This window comes from Oncorhynchus clarkii, chromosome 19 (genome assembly GCF_045791955.1).
Source record: "Oncorhynchus clarkii lewisi isolate Uvic-CL-2024 chromosome 19, UVic_Ocla_1.0, whole genome shotgun sequence".
Lineage (NCBI taxonomy): Eukaryota > Metazoa > Chordata > Actinopteri > Salmoniformes > Salmonidae > Oncorhynchus > Oncorhynchus clarkii.
The window spans coordinates 27,429,532-27,447,894 of NC_092165.1; the positions used below are offsets into that span (position 1 = coordinate 27,429,532).

The 18,363-nt window shown below is 42.6% G+C and overlaps 1 protein-coding gene across 3 annotated transcripts in view; it reads right to left on the reverse strand.

Annotated features, from left to right (window-relative positions):
* The window catches only part of LOC139374995 (pleckstrin homology domain containing, family H (with MyTH4 domain) member 1), a 67,663-nt gene that overhangs the window by 27,165 nt on the left and 22,135 nt on the right, over positions 1-18,363 (reverse strand). For all 3 annotated transcript variants that reach the window (XR_011627745.1, XM_071116322.1, XM_071116321.1), the window contains exons 3-12: positions 10,494-10,556; positions 10,013-10,165; positions 9,697-9,780; positions 7,452-7,533; positions 6,472-7,073; positions 3,242-3,373; positions 2,851-3,063; positions 1,671-1,749; positions 1,282-1,373; positions 1,014-1,161 (exon numbers count right to left, since the gene is read on the reverse strand). Coding sequence is in view for 2 of the 3 variants with exons in the window: in XM_071116322.1 (XP_070972423.1) it covers positions 1,014-1,161; positions 1,282-1,373; positions 1,671-1,749; positions 2,851-3,063; positions 3,242-3,373; positions 6,472-7,073; positions 7,452-7,533; positions 9,697-9,780; positions 10,013-10,165; positions 10,494-10,556 (1,648 nt within the window). In the remaining variant the exon portion in view is untranslated. The remainder of the gene's footprint in view (positions 1-1,013; positions 1,162-1,281; positions 1,374-1,670; positions 1,750-2,850; positions 3,064-3,241; positions 3,374-6,471; positions 7,074-7,451; positions 7,534-9,696; positions 9,781-10,012; positions 10,166-10,493; positions 10,557-18,363) is intronic.

Sequence of the window (18,363 nt, forward strand, 5' to 3'; positions counted from 1 at the left end):
CACACCTGTTGCTATCAGGTGTATATAATCGAGCACACCGCCATGCTATCTCCATAGACAAACATTGGCAGTAGAAGGGCCTTACTGAAGAGCTCAGTGACTTTTAACGTGGCACCGTCATATGATGCCACCTTTCCAGCAAGTCAGTTCGTCAAATTTCTGCCCTGCTGGTGCTGCCCCCGTCAACTGTAAGTGCTGTTATTGTGAAGTGGAAACATCTAGGTAGGCCACACAACACTCACTACCGAGTTCCAAACTGCCTCTGGAATCAACGTCAGCACAATAACTGTTTGTCTGGAGCTTCATGAAATGGGTTTCCATGGTCGAGCAGCCACACAAAAGCCTAAGATCACCATCCGCAATGCCAAGCATCAGCTGGAGTGGTGTAAAGGTCGCCGCCATTGGACTCTGGAGCAGTAGAAACGCGTTCTTTGGAGTGATGAATTACGCTTCACCATCAGGAAGTCCGACTGACGAATCTGGGTTTGGCAGATGCCAGGCGAACGCTACCTGCCCCAATACATAGTGCCAACTGTAAAGTTTGGTGGAGGAGGAATAATGGTCTGGGACAGTTTTTCATGGTTCGGGCTAGGCCCCTAAGTTCCAGTGAAGGAAAATCTTAACGCTACAGCATACATTGACATTCTAGACTATTCTGTGCTTCCAACTTTGTGGCAACAGTTTGGGGAAGGCCCTTTCCTGTTTCAGCAAGTCCCCGCAGCAATGTTCCAACATCTAGTGGAATGCCTTCCAAGAGGAGTGGAGGCTGTTATAGCAGCAAGAGGGGGACCAACATCCATATTAATGCCCATGATTATGGAATGAGATGTTTGACGAGCAGGTTTCAACATACTATTGGTCATGTAGTATATGTTTCTTCTTGTGTCAGGGACCAACAACCGATAGTTATTCCTAGTTGGAAGGCCGTTTACATTAAAATAAGCACCGGAGAACAGACTAAATCAGTGTCAGCGAACTATGAAGGATAACAATGCTGATGTTGCAATGCTTACCCCTCTTGACGGCGCGGGGGCTCCCAGGGGTGCTTCCCTTCCTGTCTGGGCCAAGGGTGGAGGTCCTGAGGCTGGCCAGAGAGCCACTGTCGTCCTCCGAACCAGAGTCATCATCATGCAGGGGCACACTGCTGATCTGAGTGGCTTTCTGCAGACACACACAGGAGAGACTTTTAGATACTCCTCAGCACATACCACAGTCCATAGGAAGTCGATATGTCCTTGTCAGTCTGTCACAATTTGAGCTACCGTAGAGTATGGTACTTACCCCTTTGAGTGTGGTATACACGGGCACACTGATGTTCTTGTAAATCAGGTGAGTGAACGGTCCTGTGGAGGGGTACTGCGGTAAGCTGGATCCTGCAGAAAGCACGAGATGTATGTGATCCAGAGAGAACGCAAGGTGATAATTATAGCTGTGTGTCTTACTGCGTGTAAGTCCTATTGTTTCATCACAGCCGATGAAAAAAAAACAAGGTTTCCGTCCTTACACATCTCTTTGGAGAGCTCATAAAAGCTTCCCAGATCGCACCTGCACAGGTGTTACTTAGCCCGGTCTGCTGAGAGGATGTTACCATCAAAATGAGCACTGACAGATCCCATACTGTAACCCCCCACAGACACAGAATCTTTTCCAACATAAGCAGGGTAACTAACCTCGTCCAGGACCTCTGGCTCCTGCAGTCGCCTCTGATACTCTCATCCCCGACTTGGCCACAGCATAGATACGGCTCTCCTGTAGAGCACATAGATCAATGTGCAAGCATGAGTGTGTGTTTGTGTTCCACAGATGTGGTCAAATATATTGGCAATAGAGCTCTCTCTCTCTCTCTCTCTCTCTCTCTCTCTCTCTCTCTCTTCTTACCCTGAAACTTACCACAGGTGAGATAGGTTTGCAGTTGACAAGAATCACTTGCCTCCAACCAAATTCATTTGAATGATCAATTATTCATCATTCAATAATTTTTTTGGGGGGGGGTCCTGTGCACGTGTAAATCAAACAAATACACATATGAACAATGAACGTTTTTTCAATTCCAACTTATTTTAGAAGACATGGTGGCAGGGTGTCAATATATTTGACCTCATCTGTATAACGATACTTTGGCTGCTCTCAGCCACTCTACAGGAACACACACATACACCAGATATGAGACAACTGCAAAAAACACTTAGAAATACAGTATATATTACACATTACTCGTTACATTTAACAAAAGTAACGCATTACTTTACAATATCACTTGGTGTGGAAAGTAACATGGCATATTAGTTTGCGTTACTTTCATGAAAAAAAGATAGGTTACTTACTAACTCAGGTTTGATCACTAGCTTCTTTTATCTGTGGCGCTGCTTTCCTGTGCTAGTCTACAAGTACTGCGCTTTATATAGATATAGATATATATCTATATCTATATAGGGGCTGTTTAATTAGCCATAATATACTGTACGCCAAACATCTGGACAGATTTCCTATCTTTTCATTCAAAATGTTTCTCTCGAGCCACTAGTTCTGGTTAGAGACCACACACTTGACACTAGACGGGAAAGCCCTGCTATCACAAAAGTGATCCATGGCAATGATCAGCGGTGCGTCCTCTATACATTTATATGGACAGCACCTGTTACGACATTTCTCTCCAAACAGCCTTTCTCCGCTCGCTCGGGAACTAAATGAGGAAACAAGTCGAGATCGGATCATGGAAACACAAAGCGACTGTAATAATATTACCCAACTTGAAAAAGTAACACGTTACTTTACTCCGTTGCTCATGAAAGTAATCTGATTACGTAACGCGTTCCTTTTGGAACGCGTTACCCTCAACACTGATCTTACCCAGGAGGGGAACCGGTGGAGAGGAGGAGTGGGGGGTTTCAGGACATCTGGGTCCAGCAGTTCCAGATCCTCAGCCAACCTAACAAACACTTGTTCCTTGGGAGGACCTTTGTCCCCGGCCCCCTCCACCACCCCCTCCATACCGTCAGGCAGCCCGTCATCTATGTCTGTCTCTTCCAGGACATGATTGCAGTTGGAAGGGGACACAGGGCTCTACAGGGTGCAGAAGATGCAAATACAACAAACAAATGCTACAATTGAAACTACATCAAGTGAGTGAGGTCAGGTCCTCTTTTTTTCCCCCGTTGTTACGTGACAGACGGTTGACTTCAGGCACCCTCTCACTGTCTTTGTACAACAGGATAGAGTTGAGAAGGCTCCCTCTCTTTACCTGGGTGCTGGAGGCCATCATGTTTATGGGGACATTGATGTGGTGCAGCCGGTCCAGACCTCCAGGCTGGGGCTGGCTGTAGTGTTTCTTCACCAGCTGGACGCTATCGCGGGGGGTCAGGGGCGTCCGCAACTGTTAGTTCACAAATAAAGATGACATGACTGATTGAAATTTGATTGATAGATTGATGTGGTTCAAGTTCAACTAAGTTTATTAACGGTTTACATCCCAGAGCGGCCATCACACATAGGTACAGTCAAACAGTGCAGGAATTCTTGAAAGTTGGGACAATCCTTGTCTGATTTTGTAACATTATTTGAGCTTAAAAAATGACATTTAGGGCAATTCTATAAGGGGAAAGATTTGCTTTTAGAATGTTCAAAATATTTTCGAGAGTATTCATTTCCATGTCGGCTCTATGCCTGGAAATGCCCTTGTCCGAAGCAAAGGATCCCAATTCTCCCCCCCAAAAAAGTGTTTAGAATTCTAGAAACTGCCATTAATGAATATGAACTGAAAAAGGTCTTGTGTAGTTTCTTGTAATAGCTCTCTCTAACTTTAAGGAATATTTTTCTCTTCAGATGTGTCTTAAAATCCTAAATGAAATCAGGAATGAGCAGGGTTCGCTTCCCCATAAGTACCCCTTGTTCATGTCCTCACTACATGTCGTGCGACAAGATCACTCAAGGTCTGTAAAGTTCTCTTCATACCATTTTTTTTTTAAATCACCATGGTTACAAGCAGAAACTGTCAACTCCAGCTCCCTGATAGATTAAGATAAAAATCTTTTTGGTTCAAATATGTTGATTTTAATGAGGTTTTTAGTCATAACGCCACTCTACATTGACACTTCTTTATGCCACTTGAAATGAAGAAGAAAAATGACATTTTTGTCAACTCTGTAAAATACAAACCCTGTCAGGTTTTTGCTTAACTTCAATTCTGTCCGATTGCTGAAAGATCTGATAGAATGGTTCAGTTTCACTGGGGATTTTAACAAATGCTTATTTTCATCTTTTATATTTAGAGGCGAAAATGTGTCTGTTTTGAGTATTTGTTGTCAACTTTGTCAACTCCGTCACTGATGGCTAACCCCCCCTAAGATCATTTTTACCACTGTTCTGCAACATATGCTTAAACTATTGAAGTATTTGCTGTGCTTGATCTGAGGCAGAATGTTTGCTTTATAAATGTTGATTCAAGTTCTGAATCTAGAACAACATGCCTAAATACGAATGAAATTAGACCTGGAGCATTATATACTGAGTGCACAAAACATTAGGAACACCTTCTTAATATTGAGTATTTATATTGAATATTTCGCCTCCAGAACAGCCTCAATTTGTCGGGGCGTGGACTTTACAAGATGTCGAAAGCCTTCCACAGGGATACTGTTCCATTTTTACTCCAATGCTTCCCACAGTTGTGTCCAGTTGGCTGGATGTCCTTTGGATGGAGGACCGTTCTTGATACACACGGGAAACTGTAGAGCGTGAAAAACCCCAGCAGCGTTGCAGTTCTTGGCACACTCAAACCGGTGCGCCTGGTACCTACTACCAAACCCCGTTCAAAGGCACTTAAGTATTTTGTCTTGCCCATTCACCCTCTCAATGGCACACACACACAACCCATGTCTCAATTGTCTCAAGGCTTAAGCATCCTTCTTTAATAACCTGTCTCCTCCCCTTCATCTACACCGATTGAAGTGGATTTAACAAGTCACATCAATAAGGGATCGTAGCTTTCACCTGGATTCACTTGGTCAGTCTATGTCAAGGAAAGAGCAGATGTTCCTAATGATTTGGACACTCAGTGTATAGCGCTATTAAACAATACAAAAATACGTTCAGAGATTTGTATTAAGTTAGACTTATTTGTATTACATATTAAGTTAGACTTATTTGTATTACATATTAAGTTAGACTTATTTGTATTACATATTAAGTTAGACTTATTTGTATTACATATTAAGTTAGACTTATTTGTATTACATATTAAGTTAGACTTATTTGTATTACATATTAAGTTAGACTTATTTGTATTACATATTAAGTTAGACTTATTTGTATTACATATTAAGTTAGACTTATTTGTATTACATATTAAGTTAGACTTATTTGTATTACATATTAAGTTAGACTTATTTGTATTACATATTAAGTTAGACTTATTTGTATTACATATTAAGTTAGACTTATTTGTATTACATATTAAGTTAGACTTATTTGTATTACATATTAAGTTAGACTTATTTGTATTACATATTAAGTTAGACTTATTTGTATTACATATTAAGTTAGACTTATTTGTATTACATATTAAGTTAGACTTATTTGTATTACATATTAAGTTAGACTTATTTGTATTACATATTAAGTTAGACTTATTTGTATTACATATTAAGTTAGACTTATTTGTATTACATATTAAGTTAGACTTATTTGTATTACATATTAAGTTAGACTTATTTGTATTACATATTAAGTTAGACTTATTTGTATTACATATTAAGTTAGACTTATTTGTATTACATATTAAGTTAGACTTATTTGTATTACATATTAAGTTAGACTTATTTGTATTACATATTAAGTTAGACTTATTTGTATTACATATTAAGTTAGACTTATTTGTATTACATATTAAGTTAGACTTATTTGTATTACATATTAAGTTAGACTTATTTGTATTACATATTAAGTTAGACTTATTTGTATTACATATTAAGTTAGACTTATTTGTATTACATATTAAGTTAGACTTATTTGTATTACATATTAAGTTAGACTTATTTGTATTACATATTAAGTTAGACTTATTTGTATTACATATTAAGTTAGACTTATTTGTATTACATATTAAGTTAGACTTATTTGTATTACATATTAAGTTAGACTTATTTGTATTACATATAATGTTAGAATTAAACAATCAAGGCCTATGTAAATGTAAAATGAAATGCCTTTTACAGTGTCTGATGGAGAATTAGGAGGTTGTTCCTTTACATTGTGTGATAGCCGATACTTTGGTCTATCAAAATATATACAGTATTTCAAATGTTGTTAATATTAAGAAACAATGTGGGGGGAAAAGTACAGATCGTTCCGTTTTCCAAGAATCCCTGAGTCACAAGGAATGTACGACACAGGTGCACAGATACAAGCAAGGGAAAGAGCACTGTAATGACAGGTGATTAGGGCCACTAGTTAGGAATGTAGAACGTATCACACCTTGGGTAAGGTCATGCTGGTCCCAGTATGGGAGGGTAGAGCCAGGGTCTGGGCGGTGGTCTGGAAGGGGTGGGAGTTAGACGGAGAACGGCAGAGGAGAGGGCTTTTAGGGGTGGAGCTGGGGGTAGGGGTGTCAGGGATACTGGGACCCCCGTGGGTTGTTTCATAGGTGGAGGAAGAGGAGGAGGAGGAAGAGGAGGAGGAGCGGAGACTTTGGGAGCGGAACTTGCTGCTGAGCTCGTCCGAGGAGTGGTCTCTGGGAGTAGCACCACCTAGTGGTTGGTCTTGACCTTGAGTGGTTAGAACAGGACTACCAGGTCCAGCCCTAGTCTCCCTGCCCCTGCTGCCCAGACAGGGAGTGTTTGACAGGGTTACTGTCACTGTGCCATGGCCTGTTGTGTCTCTGTCCCCTCGGTCACCGCTCCGTTTACAGGGCTGCTCTGACCTGTCCCCTATGCCTGTCTGTCTTCCCCAGATTGTCTCCTCCTGGACAGGCGGGGTCCCTGGACATCTTGGGGGGTATAAGGGGCTGCAGGGTACCTGGTGGGTGTCAGTGGAAGGAGAGGTGGGTGGTCCAGGAGATGAAGGTTTCTCCAAGATAGCTATTGAACAAGAGGGGAAAATATAGTCAATCTAGCGACACAACTGCAGCTTTTGGCAATATCACAACATGCTCTGTAGAACATAGGCCAACATACTATCAAAGTAACATAGGGTGTTACTATCAAAGTAACATAGGGTGTGCTCCATGGCTCTGTGCTGGGCCCCCTTCTCTTCATAATCTACATACTCCCACTCGGACAGATCCTTGTAGTTGTTATTGCGGGGAAAACAGTTGACTAGCAGCTGGCAAGCATCCAAGGCCTCTGGGCGAGGGTGTCTGTCTATTAAAACAGAGTGTGGCACTCTCAGAGAGTATTCTGATTAGATTAACTGAAGTTCCCATGAGTTTTGTACAGCTGTGGTGGAAGGAGGATCACCTTGGAGTTTGTCCTGCAGCATCATGATCTGTTCTGCCTGCTTCAGGTTGGACACCTTCAGCTGCTGGTTCTCAATCTCCATCTGGAAAACCGTACATAAAGAAGATAACAATGAGTAGAAGTTTTGAGAGAATTGTTCTCATTGTCTTTATCAACTGATCATGACCCTATGTTTGTGTTCCAGTTGAAATAATGGCAAATAAATCTTTGACTTGGCTGGTCCATATAGGATGTACTGTACACGATGCCAGTATTGTGATACTAAAATGTTCCTTGCCAAAAAGAGAACATACAAAGCAGGCTAAACTCCGATGGTCCTTCAAAAACAAAAATGCATCTGCATTATAATCCACATACAGTGCCTTGCGAAAGTATTCGGCCCCCTTGAACTTTGCGACCTTTTGCCACATTTCAGGCTTCAAACATAAAGATATAAAACTGTATTTTTTTGTGAAGAATCAACAACAAGTGGGACACAATCATGAAGTGGAACGACATTTATTGGATATTTCAAACTTTTTTAACAAACAAAAACTGAAAAATTGGGCGTGCAAAATTATTCAGCCCCTTTACTTTCAGTGCAGCAAACTCTCTCCAGAAGTTTAGTGAGGATCTCTGAATGATCCAATGTTGACCTAAATGACTAATGATGATAAGTACAATCCACCTGTGTGTAATCAAGTCTCCGTATAAATGCACCTGCACTGTGATAGTCTCAGAGGTCCGTTAAAAGCGCAGAGAGCATCATGAAGAACAAGGAACACAACCAGGCACGTCCGAGATACTGTTGTGAAGAAGTTTAAAGCCGGATTTGGATACAAAAAGATTTCCCAAGCTTTAAACATCCCAAGGAGCACTGTGCAAGCGATAATATTGAAATGGAAGGAGTATCAGACCACTGCAAATCTACCAAGACCTGGCCGTCCCTCTAAACTTTCAGCTCATACAAGGAGAAGACAGATCAGAGATGCAGCCAAGAGGCCCATGATCACTCTGGATGAACTGCAGAGATCTACAGCTGAGGTGGGAGACTCTGTCCATAGGACAACAATCTGTCGTATATTGCACAAATCTGGCCTTTATGGAAGAGTGGCAAGAAGAAAGACATTTCTTAAAGATATCCATAAAAAGTGTTGTTTAAAGTTTGCCACAAGCCACCTGGGAGACACACCAAACATGTGGAAGAAGGTGCTCTGGTCAGATGAAACCAAAATTGAACTTTTTGGCAACAATGCAAAACGTTATGTTTGGCGTAAAAGCAACACAGCTCATCACCCTGAACACACCATCCCCACTGTCAAACATGGTGGTGGCAGCATCATGGTTTGGGCCTGCTTTTCTTCAGCAGGGACAGGGAAGATGGTTAAAATTGATGGGAAGATGGATGGAGCCAAATACAGGACCATTCTGGAAGAAAACCTGATGGAGTCTGCAAAAGACCTGAGACTGGGACGGAGATTTGTCTTCCAACAAGACAATGATCCAAAACATAAAGCAAAATCTACAATGGAATGGTTCAAAAATAAACATATCCAGGTGTTAGAATGGCCAAGTCAAAGTCCAGACCTGAATCCAATTGAGAATCTGTGGAAAGAACTGAAAACTGCTGTTCACAAATGCTCTCCATCCAACCTCACTGAGCTCGAGCTGTTTTGCAAGGAGGAATGGGAAAAAATGTCAGTCTCTCGATGTGCAAAACTGATAGAGACATACCCCAAGCGACTTACAGCTGTAATCGCAGCAAAAGGTGGCGCTACAAAGTATTAACTTAAGGGGGCTGAATCATTTTGCACGCCCAATTTTTCAGTTTTTGATTTGTTAAAAAAGTTTGAAATATCCAATAAATGTCATTCCACTTCATGATTGTGTCCCACTTGTTGTTGATTCTTCACAAAAAAATACATTTTTATATCTTTATGTTTGAAGCCTGAAATGTGTCAAAAGGTCGCAAAGTTCAAGGGGGCCGAATACTTTCGCAAGGCACTGTAATAATTCAAATGTCCTGTTGCTGGAGGATCATTTTCCTCCAAACTGTCTCGAAAAGACGTCCTACATCTGTACCTTGCAAAGTAAACAAATGTGACACTGGGTGACAACACAAGGCTGTTTTCTCCCTACATTAGGACTATTTTCCTCAGGAAATTAAGTCCAATTCACGTTTTGTGTCATTTTCTTCCTTACGTCATAGTATTGTGATACACACTGGTATCGTGACAACAATACTGCATGCTGTATTTGAGCTTACCTCTCGTAGCTTGAATGTAACCCAGTCTTTGATTTTAGCAGCCTTCTCCTCAATGATCTTAGCCTCCTGGGCTCTGACTAAGATCTATAGGCCAAGAAAACAGGGTTTTAGGGGTTTATCAGGGGTTTATCAAAACCCACATCATTATGAACATAAATGGACATGTATGTTCCTTATCTATGGTTGCTTCTCAAATGGCACCATATTCTCTATGTAGTGCACTGCTTTGGACCAGGGGCCATAGAGCTCTGCTCAAAAGTAGTGCACTATATAAGGGATAGGAAAACATTTGTGACTCACCCTATAACTTCCATACCTGTTTTTCCAGCTGCACCTCTAATCTCTTTATCACCGCATCTTTCTCCTGCACCTGATTGGTCAGCTCCTGGTACCTTCTGTACAACGAGTTCTCTGATTCGCTGGGTTGTAGCATGTTTGCAGATTTCAGCTTCTCTTCCATGACATGGACCTGTAATAGATCATTAACTACAGTAGGATTACATGCTCACAGACTCGCAAGGTAGACGGGAATAAGCGGGCTCTTTCTCTGACTCTCGGTAGAGGAGATAAAAAAAGTTGAGCCTCGATAGATATACGGGGCATAGTGCGGAACTTAGAGGAACGAGAGCGAGACAAAGACAGAGGAAGAAGGTGAAGGAGAGAGAACGTTCTGAACAACTCTTTTGACTTGTGTGTAGTGGAGACGAGCCTGACTCTGGGCAGACTGTGCTGCGGCGACTTGAGGCGACTGAAGCTTCTCCAGTAACTGAAGCCGTGGTTTTAAAACTCTGCCGTACCCGTTTCTCGGCGCTCTCAGCCCGTTGGTCAGACTCTGTAACCCTCTGCTCCAGCTCTTGCATCTAGGGGACAAAAAGGTTGCCATGGTTACTCCTTCTTACGGGTCAGCTGTGTCAGTATGGGGTCCAAGAGGGTCACTGGAAAATCCTGTGTGTGCGTGTGGTTGTGTAAGAGAGAGTTTGCACTGCCCTCCTTTTGAGGGGTAACTATTGAGCCTCCACAATCACAATTGTTAGCTCTAGTGCTTACACAAACTCAACAACTCAAATCAGAGACGCTGCCATGCACAGGTTCAGACAAGACACATCTTGCAATGTAGGCTACCACACACACACACACACTCTCTGTTAGCTCTATAAACCACGAACAAACACACACTCTGTTAGCTCTATAGACCACGAACAAACACACACTCTGTTAGCTCTATAGACCACGAACAGACACACACTCTGTTAGCTCTATAGACCACAAATAAACACACACACACACACACTCTCTGTTAGCTCTATAGACCACGAACAGACACACTCTCTGTTAGCTCTATAGACCATGAACAAACACACACTCTGTTAGCTCTATAGACCACAAATAAACACACACACACACACACTCTCTGTTAGCTCTATAGACCACGAACAGACACACACTCTGTTAGCTCTATAGACCACAAACAAACGCACGCACGCACACACACACACACACACACACACACACACACACACACACACACACACACACACACACACACACACACACACACACACACACACAGGCTGTTAGCTCTATAGACTACAAACGCACACACACACACACACACACAGCTGTGGGGGGTCTGGGAGAGAGGGGAGAGGGGGTAGAGGAGGGAGGACCCTTGGTTTGTCAACCTTTATGAGAGTCATTGCACGATACCAATTCAACTCAGACATTTCTCTTCACAGCATGCAATTCTACTGAACAATAAAACCTTGAACATTATCAGGCAAGGTCATCAGAGGGTTTTCAGGAAACACTGAACCTAACTTCATCCTATAGTGGAGGGTGGTCCCGAAATTGCCATATACTGAGCTCATCAGAGGGGGCTACGGTCTGTGTGTGTCTGTGTAATTTTTGGTTTTACTATCCTTGATGGGACCTCACAAGGATCGTAAAACAAGGTAACGGTGGGGACATTTTGACAGTCCCCACAAGGAAAAAGGCTAGTTTAGGCTTAGGAGTTAGGTTTAGGGTTACAATTAGGGTTAAGGGTTAGCTGTTAGGTTTAGGAGTTAGGGTTAGGTTTAGGATTTGGAGTTAGGTTAAGGGTTAGGTTTAAGGATAGGGGTTAGGGAAAATAGGATTTTGAATGGGAATCAATTGCTTGGTCCCCACAAGGATAGTGTGTGTGTGTGTGTGTGTGTGTGTGTGTGTGTGTGTGTGTGTGTGTGTGTGTGTGTGCGTGCGTGCGTGCGTGCGTGTGGGTGTGCGCGTGTGTGTGACGGGAGTCTCGGAGGAATTATCTGTGGTGAGATCAGATGTTTTTACATTTCTAGAGGACTGGTACTTCAACACTGGAGCATGATAAGCTAAACATAGAGCACAACGATTGAGATACACGTCAGTTAAAGCTTAGCTGTGGAAACCTCGCAAAGACTGCCTCGACCTCTGACATTAATACTAGAATAAGGATACGTTTAGCCCATATACAGTTGAAGTCGGAAGTTTACATACACTTAGGTTGGAGTCATTAAACCTCGTTTTTCAACAACTCCACAAATTTCTTGTTAACAAACTATAGTTTTGGCAAGTCGGGTAGGACATCGACTTTGTGCATGAGTGATTTTTCCAACAATAGTTTACAGACAGATTATTTCACTTGTAATTCACTGTATCACAATTCCAGTGGGTCAGAAGTTTATATACACTAAGTTGACTGTGCCTTTAAATAGCTTGGAAAATTCCAGAAAAGGATGTCATGGCTTAAGAATCTTCTGATAGGCTAATTGACATCATTTGAGTCAATTGGAGGTGTACCTGTGGATGTATTTCAAGGCCTACCTTCAAACTCAATGCCTCTTTGCTTGACATCATGGGGAAATCAAAAGAAATCAGCCAAGACCTCTTCAAGTCCGGTTCATCCCTGGAAGAAATTTCCAAATGCCTGAAGGTACCACGTTCATCTGTACAAACAATACTATGCAAGTATAAACACCATGGGACCACGCAGCCGTCATTGCGCTCAAGAAGGAGACGCGTTCTGTCTCCTAGAGATGAACGTACTTTGGTGCGAAAAGTTAATAAATAAATCCCAGAACAACAGCAAAGGACCTTGTGAAGATGCTGGAGGAAACAGGTACAGACATATCTATCTCCACAGTAAAACAAATCCTATATCAACATAACCTGAAAGGCCGCTCAGCAAGGAAGACGCCACTGCTCCAAAACCGCCATAAAAAAAGCCAGACTACGGTTTGCAACTGCACATGGGGACAAAGATCGTACTTTTTGGAGAAATGTCTGATGAAACAAAAACAGAACTGTTTGGCCATAATGACCATTGTTGTATTTGGAGGAAAAAGGGGGAACCATGAAGCAGCATCATGTTGTGGGGGTGCTTTTCTGCAGGAATGACTGGTGAACTTCACAAAATAGATGGTGTCATGCGGTAGGAAAATGATGTGGATATATTGAAGCAACATCTCAAGACATCAGTCAGGAAGTTAAAGCTTGGTCGCAAATGGGTCTTCCAAATTGACAATGACCCCAAGCATACTTCCAAAGTTGTGGCAAAATGGCTTAAGGACAACAAAGTCAAGGTATTGGAGTGGCCATCACAAAGCCCTGACCTCAATCCTATAGAAAATGTGTGGGCAGAACTGAAAAAGTGTGTGCGAGCAAGGAGGCCTACAAACCTGACTCAGTTACACCAGCTCTGCGAGGAGGAATGGGCCAAAATTCACCCAACTTATTGTGGGAAGCTTGTGGAAGGCTACCCGAAACGTTTTACCCAAGTTAAACAATATAAACGCAATGCTCCCAAATACTAATTGACTGCATGTAAACTTCTGACCCACTCGGAATGTGATGAAAGAAATTAAAGCTGAAATAAATAATTATCTCTACTATTAATCTGACATTTCACATTCTTAAAATAAGGTGGTGATCCTAACTGACCTAAAACAGGGAATTTTTACTAGGATTAAATGTCAGGAATTGTGAAAAACGGAGTTAAAATGTATATGGCTAAGGTGTATGTAAACTTCAGACTTCAACTGTATGTATGTGCACTGTTTTTGACCAGGGCTTACAGGGCTCTGGTCAAAACTAGTGCACTATATAGGGAATGTGATGCCATTTAGGAAACAGATTTAGTCACTCACGGCTGGATTAACACTGACTAAATCTAGGGGAGAAGGGGGGGAACAGAGGGAAGGAGTGGGCGTAGGGTGTTAGTGGTTAGTGGTGAAGTGACTCTTCACCTCAAGGTCAAAAACCTTGAGAATGAGTCCAAAGAAAGGCATTACTGGCCGAGTGAGAAAGGAGTCAGAGAAGTAAACAAAGTCTTCACCACACATTAACCAGTAGTAAAAAGCATATGGTTAGCAAGTCTCTCAGGAAGATTTTAAGCAGGCAAAGATGACAACGAGGGGACATAGGAGGTACTTATCAAATGGAATGAACATTAAAGTATCTGACACATCCAAGTAAAGCTTACTACAAGCTCTATGGAGACGCAAGATTCAGAGTTTTTTCAGCAAACTTAACATGTGTAAATATTTTTATGAACATAACAAGATTCAACCACAGACATAAACTGGACAAGTTCCACAGACATGTGACTAACAGAAATTGAATAATGTGTCCCTGAACAAAGGGGGGGTCAAAATCAAAAGTAACAGTCAGTATCTAGTGTGACCACCAGCTGCATTAAGTACTACAGTGTATCTCCTCCTCATGGACTGCACCAGATTTGCCCGTTCTTGCTGTGAGATGTTACCCCACTCTTCCACTAAGGCACCTGCAAGTTCCCAGACATTTCTGGAGGGAATGGCCCTAGCCCTCACCCTCCGATCCAACAGGTCCCAGTCGTGCGCAATGGGATTGAGATCCGGGCTCTTCGTTTGGCCATGGCAGAAGACTGACATTACTGTCTTGCAGGAAATCACGCACAGAACGAGCAGTCTGACTGGTGGCATTGTCGTGCTGGAGAGTCATGTCAGGATGAGCCTGCAGGAAGGGTACCACATGAGGGAGGAGGATGTCTTCCCTGTAACGCACAGCGTTGAGATTGCCTGCAATGACAACAAGCTCAGTTCGATGATGCTGTGACACACCGCCCCAGACCATGACGGACCCTCCACCTCCAAATCGATCCCGCTCCAGAGTTCAGGCCTCGGTGTAACGCTCATTCCTTCGACGATAAGCGTGAATCCGACCATCACCCCTGATGAGACAAAACCGCAACTCGTCAGTGAAGAGCACTTTTTGCCAGTCCTGTCTGGTCCAGCAATGGTGGGTTTGTGCCCATAGGTGACGTTGTTGCCGGTGGTGTCTGGTGAGGACCTGCCTTCCAACAGGCCTACAAGCCCTCAGTCCAGCCTCTCTCAGCCTATTGAGGACAGCCTGATCACTGATGGAGGGATTGTGCATTCCTGGTGTAACTCGGGCAGTTGTTGTTGCCATCCTGTACCTGTCTCGTATGTGTGATGTTCGGATGTACCGATCCTGTGCAAGTGTTGTTATACGTGGTCTGCCACTGCGAGGACGATCAGCTGTTCGTCCTGTCTCCCTGTAGCGCTGTCTTAGGCGTCTCACAGTACGGACATGGCAATTTATTGCCCTGGCCACATCTGCAGTCCTCATGCCTCCTTGCAGCATGCCTAAGGCACGTTCGCAAAGATGAGCAGGGACCCTGTGCATCTTTCTTTTGGGGTTTTTCAGAGTCAGTAGAAAGGCCTCTTTAGTGTCCTAAGTTTTCATAACTGTGACCTTAATTGCCTACCGTCTGTAAGCTATTAGTGTCTTAACGACCGTTCCACAGGTGCATGTTCATTAATTGTTTATGGTTCATTGAACAAGCATGGGAAACAGTGTTTAAACCCTTTACAATGAAGATCTGTGAAGTTATTTGGTTTTTACAAATGACCTTTGAAAGACAAAGGTCCTGAAAAATGGACGTTTCTTTTTTTGCCGAGTTTATATACGCTCCGGCATTCAACATACTTTTGCACTAGCTGAAAATGGAGTCATCTCTGGGGGCAGTGTTGTCGTTTGGTTCCTTGATCTGATCTCCAGTATATCTGATCATCAGAATAGCCAAATATAATCCCAGCGACAGTTCAAACACTAAACCAACCAAAAATAATCCAAGTATTAACTAAGAAGAAGCTACTGGAGCCAACTAGCTAGCCATGTGCTTTTTTTCTCCGTGACCAAAACATGATGATGTTGTATTTTTAGCTGATATGGGAATAAATACATAAGCAGCATGGGATAATGTTTTAGGTTACACCGGCAAGGATACAAATATTTGCCAAGGCATATTGTTTTAATTATAAATCATATTATTTCACATGGAGATGTGGAGAGCTAAAAAGGCTAACTAGCGTGCTATGTTTTTAGCCAGTCTAAAGCCAACTAGCCAGGCTGCCAGCTAGCTACTACTAGCTAGTGAAGTGACTCTTTCACAAAATATTATGACAAGAAGAAAAACCTTTGCTGTCGCCCATTTTTGAATGTGTATGCTGCTCACGAAATCCCACTTTACCCACGCGAACGCACGTGGATCAACGGAGTGGAGCTTGTAGTAACCTTTAGAAAACAAAGGAGGTCAGAGGAGGTTAGAAGTTGAAGGAGCTGGGAAAAGGAATCAACTTGAGTTATGGGATTGAAGGCTGACAGTACTGTGTTTTGTATGTGTGTGTGTGTGTGCTTGTGTGTGTGCTTGTGTGTGTCTCTAAGTGTGTGTGTGTGTGTGTGCGTGCGTGCGTGCGCACATGTGTCTGCAGGGCTAACAACAGGCGATCAACAGGTGAGTGCCCCCAGCCACTGACCAGACAACTACAGTACAGTATCTCAAGTATCCAGCAACTGTTGTTCACTCTGACTGACTTCAGAATCATCTTTCTGATACATTTAATACAATCTCATATTTCACCAAGTACCTCAACCAAGTTACATGTAAGAGCATAGAATCTAAGATGAATCTATTTATTAAATGTTTATTTAAATGCTTAGTATTTCTTTGTGTGGAAGATAAAATAGCCTAGATTTGTTTTTTTTAAATGGAGTCTTGTGTTTCGAAAGTTGAGCTGAGAGGAGTTGTAAATGCTGTAAGGTTGGAAGGTGGGTCGGGTGATGGTATTGTACTCCTCTCCTCTCTTAACACTGAGGAATCCAGAGGGGCTGATAGTATCCAGGGAGGGAGGTGGACAGAGAGAGTGACAGACAGGATAACAGACTGGACGAGACACAGCGGGTCATCTCATCCACTAACAGCTGATAGCTTCGTCATAGACAACAGCGCAGTTAACATACTCCTGCTGCAACTATCTTAAGAATCTGGACATGAGTAAACAAATGGAGAAACTAGGTCAACTTTGTAACCTCGGTTCTCTGAGAAGATGAGATGTGAGATGCCCCACAATGGGATTTGCTGATAGGAGGATCACTACAAGAAGAACCAATAACACAACGTCTGTCGGAGACCCTCTGGTTATTCTCGAGCATGTCTCTCTTCTTTGCCCTCTTGCGAGCAGAGAAATGCGCTGGGACATCTCACTCATCCTCAGAGTACAGGGGGTTACAAAAGTAACCTTGAGTTCTCTTTCAAATACTTGTTTCGATGTCTCACAATGGGTTATGGCCGACTCTCGCATCACAGACGTGCTCTCCCGAAGCCAGGGTAGTCCCAACAATATCACCTCTCAGAGCAGTGGTGTCGTTTAGGGTATACGCAGGTATACACGGGGTACCCACTTAATCTTTCAGTGGGCATTGCGTATACTCACTTCTTAGTCCCCACAATGTGTGTTGAAGTAGTGTAGGGGAGGTCTACGCCGTATCAATTAATAAGGCTGATGGAACAGATCAGAACGTTTCGCTTACAATGCTGACCTATTATTTATTCACATTTTAGGCCCGGCGATGTGCACGCGGCGGTAGGCCTACACCCAAATGTTCCAAAATAACATTTGTGGGAAAACACCGTTCTTAAATGCGCTCCGCACACGCGAGCGGTTTCATGAACAAAGATGGAAAGATCTGTTCTAAATTTAGAAAGAGGGGAGATCTAAAGATGCAACAAATATCACGGGTTGATAATATGACTAGGATAATGCCTTTGGCTGCTAGACAATGAAAGAAAGTTGAAAGAAAACCAATAAGTACAGGAGAATGCATATGAGGAAGTCTGTAAAATAATTGCATCCAGGTTTCTATGGTGGGATTTTGGCTATAGGCTACTTTGAAGCAACGTAAGACATGCCTCATTATAGGATGTAAAACGTCCAGGTTTCAAACAATTAAGTAACAGGAAAAAATATAGCGACGCTTATGACAGAGGGAAAGGCTTTCCCAAAAACCTTCTCAATGAAATGTTAACTAGCTACAAAGTCGCCTATGCCTACCTGCCAAAATGATATCATGATGATTTGCATCAATCCAGTGGCCATTTGTTTTGGAAACGACATCTCATGTGGTCTACAGAAACACCGCTAAGCAAACAGCAGTGCCTGTGCACTTGAATTGAAGAGTAATTACACACGGGGAAAAAAATCTACCTTTATTTCCCAGACCTCAAAAATGGTCTCCTGATGTGGTTTAAGCATTGCTATTGACTTAGACCACCCAATGTGTTGTTTTTCTATTGAAGTGTGACTTTGAGAGCAAAAA